This window comes from Suncus etruscus, chromosome 9 (assembly GCF_024139225.1).
Source record: "Suncus etruscus isolate mSunEtr1 chromosome 9, mSunEtr1.pri.cur, whole genome shotgun sequence".
Taxonomy (NCBI): Eukaryota; Metazoa; Chordata; class Mammalia; order Eulipotyphla; family Soricidae; genus Suncus; species Suncus etruscus.
In genome coordinates, this window is record NC_064856.1 from 113,246,198 (window position 1) to 113,256,458 (window position 10,261).

At 40.3% G+C, this 10,261-nt stretch overlaps 1 protein-coding gene across 1 annotated transcript; it reads left to right on the forward strand.

The window, feature by feature from the left end:
• The first annotated feature begins 5,978 nt into the window (after positions 1-5,978).
• LOC126018811 (mas-related G-protein coupled receptor member X4-like) lies at positions 5,979-6,953 on the forward strand. The gene has a single exon (XM_049780908.1). It carries the CDS (start codon positions 5,979-5,981, stop codon positions 6,951-6,953), a length of 975 nt encoding a protein of 324 aa, XP_049636865.1.
• Positions 6,954-10,261: the final 3,308 nt, after the last annotated feature.

Consider the following 10,261-nt stretch of genomic DNA (forward strand, 5'->3'; position numbering starts at 1 on the left):
ACACTTCATCCTTTGATCTGTGCAAAAGCCAAGATTGCTAACTACAGAAGACTAAGTGTGACAACCCTGACTGGGCAGAACTTTCCTGGGATAAAAAAGAACCTAGTCTAGGCTTTGGCCTACAACCTACACAACAACCAAGATCTCTAATCCCAGAGGTCTGGCTGAGACAACTGCCACTGAGCAGAAGAACTTCTGGAAACATAATGAAAGAATCTATCCTAGGCTTTGTACTAAGATCGGTGCAAAATCCAAGACTGATTAAAATTACAGTACTGGAACAGAACTTCTAGAAACGTAAAGAAAGACTTCACTTGGGGCTGGAGAGATAGAATGGAGGTAAGGCGTTTGCCTTTCATGCAGAAGGACAGCGGTTCGAACCCCACATCCTGCCTGCCAGGAGCGATTTCTGAGCACAAAATCGGGAGTAACCCCTGAGTGCTGCCAGGTGTGACCCAAAAACCAAAACCAAAACCAAAACAAAACAAAACAAAACAAAACAAAAGACTTCACTTAGCTTCTATCCTATGACCTGTGCAAATACCGAGATCTCTAGTTACAGAGGCCCAATTTTATCATCCACAATTGAACGGAAAGTTTCCAGACAGCACAAAAAGACCTAGGGAATAGAAAAAGAGCATGTATGGAGCCTATAGTTATTCCCATGACAGTACGCTTTAAGGGCAGAGAAACCCTTTATCTCAGGCCAAGGGAATTCCCTTTCTAATCTTCCCAATATTTACTGTGCCTATGCAAAAAGAATTAGAAAGCACTAATTAATATTTTTGTTATTGTTGTTGTTGTTATTGTTGGTTTTTTCTTTTTGTGTGTGTTTTGATTTTATTTCAGGACATTGCTATTGTTTGGTGGTTGTTTTTATTGCTGTGGTACTTTATGGGTTCTTCTGTTTGATTTTTTTGGTATGGTTTTTAGGTTTTTCCTCCTTTTCCCTTTCTTCTCCTAAATTGATTTTTATAGCCTCTAGAAGAACTCTTCCCATTTTTTGCTTGTTTGATTTTTACTCCCCTTTTTTCTCTTTCTTTTTTCTTCCTTCCAAACAGAACCACATAACTAGAAACATCTTGTTCTGCCTCAGGAATTGAGGGGGAAATAATGGAGGGTACCAAGACCAAACAGGTGTATGAACATTGAGTAGAAATAAAAAAATGATCAGACTTAAACACCAAATACAAAAAAAAAAAAACGACAACAGAATCGAAATTCAATCTACAACAAGCTAGTCAAAGAGGGGACCATTTATACTAGCATCCTGTGGGTCAAAGGAGGGGGATATAAGATGTATGCTGGGAACAGGGGTGGAGGGAGGACAACATTGGTGGTGGGAATGCTCCTGATTCAATGTCACTATGTACCGAAAATATTACTGTGAAAGATTTGTAATCTACTTTGGTCAAAATAAAAATTATTTAATTAAAAAATAATAAACTGGGAAGACTTTCTATAACTATGATTCTTTTTCTAATAAAGGAGAAAATATAAATTCAAAAAATCAATGAGCCATGAAGGGACTTAGATATTTGGTTGGGAGATTCTCTCTTCTTTTTTTTTTTTTTTTTTTTTTTTTTTTGGTTTTTGGGTCACACCCGGCGGTGCTCAGGGGTTACTCCTGGCTGTCTGCTCAGAAATAGCTCCTGGCAGGCACGGGGGACCATATGGGACACCGGGATTCGAACCAACCACCTTTGGTCCTGGATCGGCTGCTTGCAAGGCAAACGCCGCTGTGCTATCTCTCCGGGCCCGGAGATTCTCTCTTCTATCCTGCAGGATTCTCAGGTCCATTCTGCACTTTGAACTAAGTTCCCTGCACCAGAGAAAAACTGGCCTTAAGACAGACAAGACCAGAGATCAGCAGATGTGGTGATTGCAGGCAGCTTTTGGAATCCAAAGACTCATTATGAACTCAGGCTAGTGCACTGAGAAAAGAGTGTGGCTACTTTCCTTTGCTCCATGGCTGCACATTTTTTCTAAACAAGGAGCCCCCAACATAACACATAAAAACACCCTGATGTCTACAATGTAGAGATCATGATGGCAAGACAATGCAGAACCCCACCACACTTAACAAATAAAGATAGCAGTACTGAGGACTCAACTAATATTAGCCATCCTATAGAAAAGGACTTTAGAAGGAAATGTGAAAGATGTTCAAAGAACTCAAAGAAACCATGGAATGAAGGGAACAAACAGGCTATAAGACTCAAGAGGATATGGGTAGAAATGAGAAAGCTTAGAAGCAGAAAACAGAAAAGAAATCAATACAGTTAAAAAATGTAAAAGATTAAGGAAACAAAGAGCAATTCATATCATTTATTTATTTGGAGGGGGTCACACTCAATGCCTCCTCCTCACTCTGTGCTCATTTCTGGTGGAGTTCAAGGGACAATATGGGATGCCAAGGATTGAACCCAGGTCTGCATTGTGTGAATATATTCAGTCCTATACTATTACTTCAGCTCCCTGCAGCTTCTTGTTTACTGAAAATTTTATGCTCACAATTTTATCTATATTTTGGTCTTCGCCGGAACTTTTGTGTCAATAACTCTGCTACAGATAATGTATTTAAAGTCTCTCTTACAAAAGTGACAATAAATCACCTTTCCAAATTTTCATCTCAAATGGAGCCGTTTAATTAAATTTGTAAAGTTTTGGTATACTTATGGAGTTGACATGCAATTCTCTGCATACCCTGAATAATGAAATGAAAGCTTTTGAATGCTGGTTCTTTATAAATTGTATATTTTATGACAATATGGAGTTTGAGAGCTGAATGCTTCTCTCTGAAAAGTTTTATAGCACATATACATATCAGAGTATAAGTTTTCAAATAGTTACTAAAGATGATTATGAATCTTATGCCTCCAGTACTTTTAGTCCTTGTTTAATAATTAACCCTAGATCTGTGCACTTCTAAGAGAAAACAAGGGCTCTACTCTGTGGTTACATATACTGAGGATGCTCGGAAGAGCACTCTAATGATGTGTGTCTGGAAGGCATCCAGGATGACACACCCAACACTCATGTGTTTGAGCATCTCCTTTGATGGAGACCAACATAACCATGTTTATAAATACAGGAGGGTCCCGGGAACCTGAACAGAACCTGTCCCTCAGCTGTGGTCAGTGTCTGCCCACCGTGATCTCCAGGACTTCACTCTCAGCCACAATTTGGAGCAAACCCAGAAGTCCACTGGCCACCGATGATCCTGAGCACCCCACACACCAGGGCTCCCCAAGACTCTGGAGAGCACTCAGGTGAGAGCAGCATCTGTGATTCCTCTTTCTGATCTACCTCTGTTCCCTCCTTCCCAATGCTCTTAGTGTTTCTCTTCCTCTGTAGGAGAGAACTGTCTTCACTTGCTGTGCTTGTTCCATTATCAAGAGAATAGAATGGGCAGGTTTGGCTTGTTTAACGATAAGAGATGAGAAGTCCAGAACACCGAGGAAGAATTCCAAGAACTCTGAGGGTCTTGGTAGAATTTCAAGTGCCCAAATTCCCTAACACTTCGCTCATTGTAGAATTAAATATTAATTATAGAGTCCTGGATGTTCATGGATGGATGGTGAGGCCTTTCTCAGGTTGGCCCGGAACTTTGCAGCCCCTTCTAGCTAGCCAGTTTGATGGTTCAGGGTAATGGCAAAGAAATGACCCACAGGCAGTTGAAGATTCAGGAGTCATCAGCTTTATTTATGACAAGGCCCTAGTCACCACATGTGGCTTCTAAGCTAAAACGTCTCTGCATCTGTCCTCTCTCTCATTCCTCCATCCTGCCTCCCTCTGCTGAGGCATCTCCTGCTGAATCTTGCTCCATCCTTCTCACTCCTCTCCCAGACCCCTCTAATTAACCTTCATAGACCCCTCCAGAAGTGGGTGGGCCTGGCCATCAGGTAAAATTAGCATTAGGGCTGGGGGGTAACAACACCCCCTTCTGTGTTTGAGAAAAAAAAGTTATATTTTATTTTCCTGACTTCCGCTCTATAGCTCATCATCTTTTTTATTGGCTCTTAAATCTCTGAAACAAACACTGAACACTGCTTGTTCAGTTGTCAAGAGGGTATGATGGGCATGGTTTTTTTTTTTTTAATGGTAAGAGATAAGACGTTCCGGACACTGAGGAGGGACTCCAAGGGCTCTGAGGGAATTCATTTACTAGGAACTCAAGTGCCCAAATTTTCTAACACTTTGCTTCCACCTTCTTTGTTAGTTTTTAAATTTCTGAAATCAACCATGAACCACCTATTCACTGCAAAGATTTTTGCCACACACACACACACACACACACACACACACACAACCCTCCCACACACATACCAAACCCAACTTCAAGTTGTTTGTATTTGACTCCATAGAAATAAAAATATGGTTCTTGAGAGTGTACCCAAAAAAATATCCCACAACTCTTTCTCCTAAAGGCAACCTTAAATCCAGTTTCAGGGATGTTCACAGAATATACAAATTGAGGACACCATGTGGGTCAGACTTGTAGGAGTGATACGCATTGCCACTCAAATTCCTTCTTTCCTCCAGAACACTTGGTAGCATGAGCTGTGAGAAGCTGAGTGGGTCCATCTGAAATTCCCAAGTGGGCTCTGGAGCTGTCCCTGGGCCCAGCCTGTCACTTCTAGTTGTCCCTGTTATTAGCAACTTCTGGAAGTAAGGAAAAAAGCACACTTCTAACTGAACTTTCCTGATCTTGTCCTTGTCTTTTCAACCCAAGGCCAGCAAGTACTCATATTCTATACCAAGTTACTCTTCCTGATATTTGGTCAACCTGTTCTCACTTTATTTGTGAAGGTATTTCAGTACATTGGTATTTTATTTCATTTTAGTAGAATGCAATTAACTTTCAAAAGTTATATATACTTCAATTTATTTAACATTGTATATATTTAAATTCAAATGATTTTTTTGATTTTGGATTATACCCAATGATACTCAGGTCTTATTTCTGTGCTTTGGAATTACTTCTGATGGAGCAAGCATCTCGTATGTTCTGTGTCTACCTTCCTGTGTATGCCTACCACTACCACCCTGGACACTCATGTGGCATCTGGGGAAGCCTGTGTCCTGCAATTTTACCCAGTGGAGGGGAAAGTCAGTTCCTCCTGCTGACAGAGGCCTTCTGTGGAGAGGATGAGTGAGAAATAAAATTGTATTTAAGATGTAAGGGGTGATAAAATAAAAAATGAGAACTTTTTAGTTGATTTCTTATGAAATTATAGCTCCCAAAAGAGAAAAATCCATCCATGCTAATGAATAGGGAACATAGTAAAATATTTCTAATGCCCTTTTTCGGATTAATTCCCATTACCAAGTAAATATTAATAGTGTTTAGTTTTTTCTAGGATACACTTAGGACACTTAGTCACTCACCAGACATGTATTTTAATCAGGAATGGCCTGTGTTTATATCCATGTGATGGAATATCTTAAAATTGCTGTTGGGAGTGCACCAAAGTTATTCTGCATGTTGTACATGGAAATAACAAAAACCAAATATGCATATACATTAATGTTGTGTGTTTTGTATTGGACTCTTGAATATTAATTTTCACTAAATTTTGATTATTTGGTACTTTCTTTTATCTCCCACACACAGACCCCCAAGTGGAGGAAAATTTCCCAAGGGCAAAGCCATTGAGCAGACTCAAGGTCTCTTCCCAGAAACTCGCAAACTAAACTTTCAGCAGTTGTTTCCTGGATGGCTCAGGTGGGGACAGACCTACAAGCTTCTCAGGAGCAACATAGGCCTGACACTGAGGACGAGACTCCTGAGCCTGGTGGTTGGTGAGAGCCGGACTTGGGGAACCCTCCCATGGAATCACCCCCTGGTCCCTATTCATGGGTTTGTGAGGTCTGAAGCTGGGGTTTAGGACATTGACGAACCAGCCCTAACCTCAGGGGTCCTATCCATGCCAATGACTCTATTTCACAGGGGACCATAGCAACAGGACCCACAGATGGCCTCTGAGCCAAGAAATGACACTGTGGACATGACTCAACTCCTCTGGAACAACTGGTCAGTGTTAACAGAAGGAGGAAATGTCATCTCATTTAATAGAACAAATATTACACACACTTTACAAAGTTCTGACTATTCAATAAGTACCGTTATCAACAATGTCATTATGCTCATCTGCCTCTGTGGCCTGGTGGGGAATGGGATTGTCATCTGGCTGCTGGGTTTCTGCATGAAGAGAAATGCCTATGGTGTCTACATCCTCAACTTGGCCATTGCAGACTTTACTTATATCTTAGCTGGTGTTCTTCAGATTATAGCTTTGCTTACAAATTCTATCAATTATCTATTTAAGTTTGCAAACCTGCTCTCCCTATCTTCTTACTCAGTGGGACTGAGCCTGCTCATGGCCATCAACATTGAGCGCTGTCTCTCTGTGCTCTGGCCCATCTGGTACAAATGCCACCGCCCAGCACATCTCTCCACCGTCCTGTGTGTCCTCATTTGGGGTCTGTTTGTCAGTTTTTCGGTAGTGAAATTTGTGTGCGAGTACCTTGCAGTTAAAAATGTTTACATAATGAGGAGACTGTATGATACACTGTCCCTTCTTACTTTCCCGGTGCTCATCGTGTCCAGTGGGATTCTTCTACTTCGATTCCAGTCCTTCTCCAGGCGAAGACAGTCCACCAAGCTCTACATCACCATTCTGCTCAATGTCCTAGCCTTCCTGCTGCTCAATGTGCCGAGAGGGATCTATGTGACCTGCATATGGACAACATCCTATGATCTTAATATATGGTCCTTCCTGATCCTCCTCTGTGTTGTGAACAGCACAGTCAACCCATTCATCTACTTTTTTGTTGGACAGTATGGGAAAGAGCAGGGTTGGAAGTCACTCCGGGAAGTGCTCCAAAGTGCTCTGACAGATGACGAATCGGTGATTGACCAGAGAAGAGGAAACAGCATTCCTAGATAGAGCAGAACATCTCCTGAAAATTAGCAGGAGTTGCTCTGCTGAGTTTCCAAGTCTGACTGTGCAGGCCAGGCACCATTCCTGGGTAAATCCTCCGAATTTCCTTCATAGCATCTACAACGACTGTGTGACTCTCCAAGAGTAGATGTCGTAATGTGGAGAGACCACAACACTTTCCATGGAAATGACTCACTTCCTGTATGTCTACCAAACTCCTGTTTTTCTCCTCTACAAGCCTTTCATTCCTTCGATGTTCCCAGGCATCCTGGGAACACTTGTCTCAGTGTATTTTCTGGAGTAATCTCTCTAGACTATTTCTGGGACGACCGTACAGTTCTAGGTCTCTGGCCTCATCATGTGTTCAGTAAAGAGCCCCCTACAATATCTTCCCCTCTGAATGCATCCTTCTCAGTTGTCCTTATATTCTTAGAGTCTCTCTAATGAAGGCTGCGCACAAGTTCTGGGGTTCCTGGGTTACCATATGCCAATTTTTCTGTGCTTCCATGTGTCCATGCAGCATAAGAGTCCAGAGATGTGAAGTGTCCATTCTGACCACCCCACTCTCTCCTGTCCAGAATACACTGAGGGCAGGAGGTCACATGTATGACACCCAGACCACACCAGGTGAGCCTGCAGCAATGTTGGGGCACCAAAAGTAAGAGAGGGTATGGAACAGGCCCCTCTACAATCTTTGGAGTGGAGCCTGAGCACAATGGACTCACATTCAATTCTCTTGTCCCAACCCAGAGGAGCCTGAAGAGAGCTTTATCTACACTTGTCAAATCCTTGCTTATTTCGTGTTATCTATGTGGGTATTTCATATCCTAAGAAATCAAAGTTATAAGGATAAAGCTCATAAAGACACATGTGTTCTAATTGATTTACCATTTTCCCAGAGTGTAGTATATATTATCAGGTTTTTAACTGAAAATAGCTAAAGCCTTTGGCCACTTAGGGAACTGATCTATGCTTTGTGTTCAGAGAGATACAAAATTTTGTCATGCTACATTAGTTATTTTGTGGTAAACATTCTTAAAATCTGTACAAGGTTCCCAAGATCACTTGGAAGATCAGACTTCCCAAGATCAGAGTTGAAGCTAATCATGGAACTGTTGGGGGACAGTTCCCTAAGATGCTGAATAATAATTCTCTTTTCCTAAACTTTCATAATTATAAAATTCAAGCCCTTGTGATGTGTTAAGAGTTTGTTGGGAAGGGATATCACTTATATATGAGCCGAACTAATTGCCCAGTCTCTCAGAAATTGAATCGCAATATTTTGAAAATATGGAGGATAAAGGTTCTATTATATATAACTATAAATGTTCTAGAATATGATCATTTTAAATAAGGCATATAATAAATATATGGAGATGTGAGAGAAAAAGAAAGAAATTTTATCTTTCTCAAGGTGTAACTGATTGATTTGAAGAAAGACTACAGGACAAAATGAATGTAAAGGAATGAATAGAAGGTCTGAGGGTTATTGGTCAAACATAATTTTATTTGAGGATGGTTGGCCCCTCACAACGAAAGTACTCAGGAGTTACCCCTGTCTCTGTTACTCCGAAATCACTCTTGGCAGTCTGAGGGACTACAAGGGATTCTGGAGATCGAACCCTGGTTAGTGCTGTGGAAGGCAAATGCCCTACCTGCTGTGATATTAACCTATACCACCCCCCCAAGCCCCCAGCTTGCCCAGCATAACAGACCTATTTTAATTTTAGATTGTTAAAGTTTGAGTCTCTTGATTCCCATTGGTTGTTACCTTTGGCTTGGATATTTAGTTCTGTTCTTTTTTTTTTTCTTAACACCATCAATCCACCTTAGAACCACTTGGCTCCTGGACTCCATCCTTTCATGATTCTTTTACACCTCCTCCACTCAATTTTTTCCTTCCTCCTTGCTATACTCTGGGGGCCCAAGGGGTGTTTGAGACCTCTCCCCATTTTAAACCATTGCATTTCTTTCATGCAGTTATTCAAGAATACTATACATAAGTGATATCATTCTATATTTATCCTTCTTCCGGCTTACTTCATTTAATTATCTTCCAGTTTTATCCCATTTTGCACAAATTGCATGATTGCATGATTCCTTACAGCTATGTAGTATCCATTCATATATGTACCAACGTCTTCACAATTCAATCATCTGTTATTGGATTCTATATTGATTTCAAGTCTTCGCTATTTACTGAGTGCTGCAATAGTAGGGTACTTACATTCTTTTGGATGAATGTTTTTCAGTTCTGGGAATAGATAGGCAAATTGAAATTCTGGGTGATGGCAGCTCAATATTGAGTTTACTGAAAACCACACCAACCAAACAATTTTCCATAGGGTTGACCAGGAAGCATTCCAGCAGCAGTTGGATGAGAGGTCATTTCTTACACACAACCCCCCACAACACAGATTGTTACCAATATTTTTGATATGTGCCATCCTCACTGCCATAAGATAATATCTCATTTTTTGTCTTGATTTGGATTTCCCAAATGACAAGTGATGATGAGCATTTATTTTATGTGCCTGTTGGCCCATCTGTTGGTCTTCCTCAGAGAAATGTCCTGTTCATTTCCTCTCCCCACTTTTTTTTTTTTAAATTTTGTGGTGATATCCTTTCTGACTACTTTATATACCTAGATATTAAAACCTTTATCTGCCATGTTAAGTGACAAAAAAATTCTCCCATTCAGTTAGCTCTTCTCTGGTTTTTATCTCATGTTTCTTTTGTCATACAGAAACTTTTTAGTTTGATGTAGTCCCAATTTACTCAGATTTAATTCTATAGTCTTTGCATTGGCATCCTATCATTAAAAATTTCTTTGAAGTCTAAGTCTTGAAATGTTCTTCCTATGTTTTCCTCAACGGGCTTTATAGAGTGGGATCTAATTCTCATGTCCTTTAACCCACTTTGATTGACTTTTGTATAAGTTTGATATATGGATCTATTTTTTTTTTAGTGAGTAATTGCTTTTTATGAGCGCTAACCTGAGTTCAAACCCTAGTAATTTATATGATGCACAGAGTACAACAAGAAGAGGATTATTGAGTACAGAAGCAGGGGATAAATTCTTAAAAGAGCATAGTGGGTCACAAACAAAACAAAAAGAAACAAAGAAACATTTTTAAAAAATAAATCAAAATATCAAGCTAAGAACATCAAACAAGTCAAGAACTCAGTCTTCCTAACAACAAACTTTGTATCATTGCTTTTTGGTCCTAGGTGGAGCGATGAGATTTGTTACACATATCTAAGGTTACAACATACTTACCCAGACTTTACGTTTTGTCCCAAAGGAAACACAC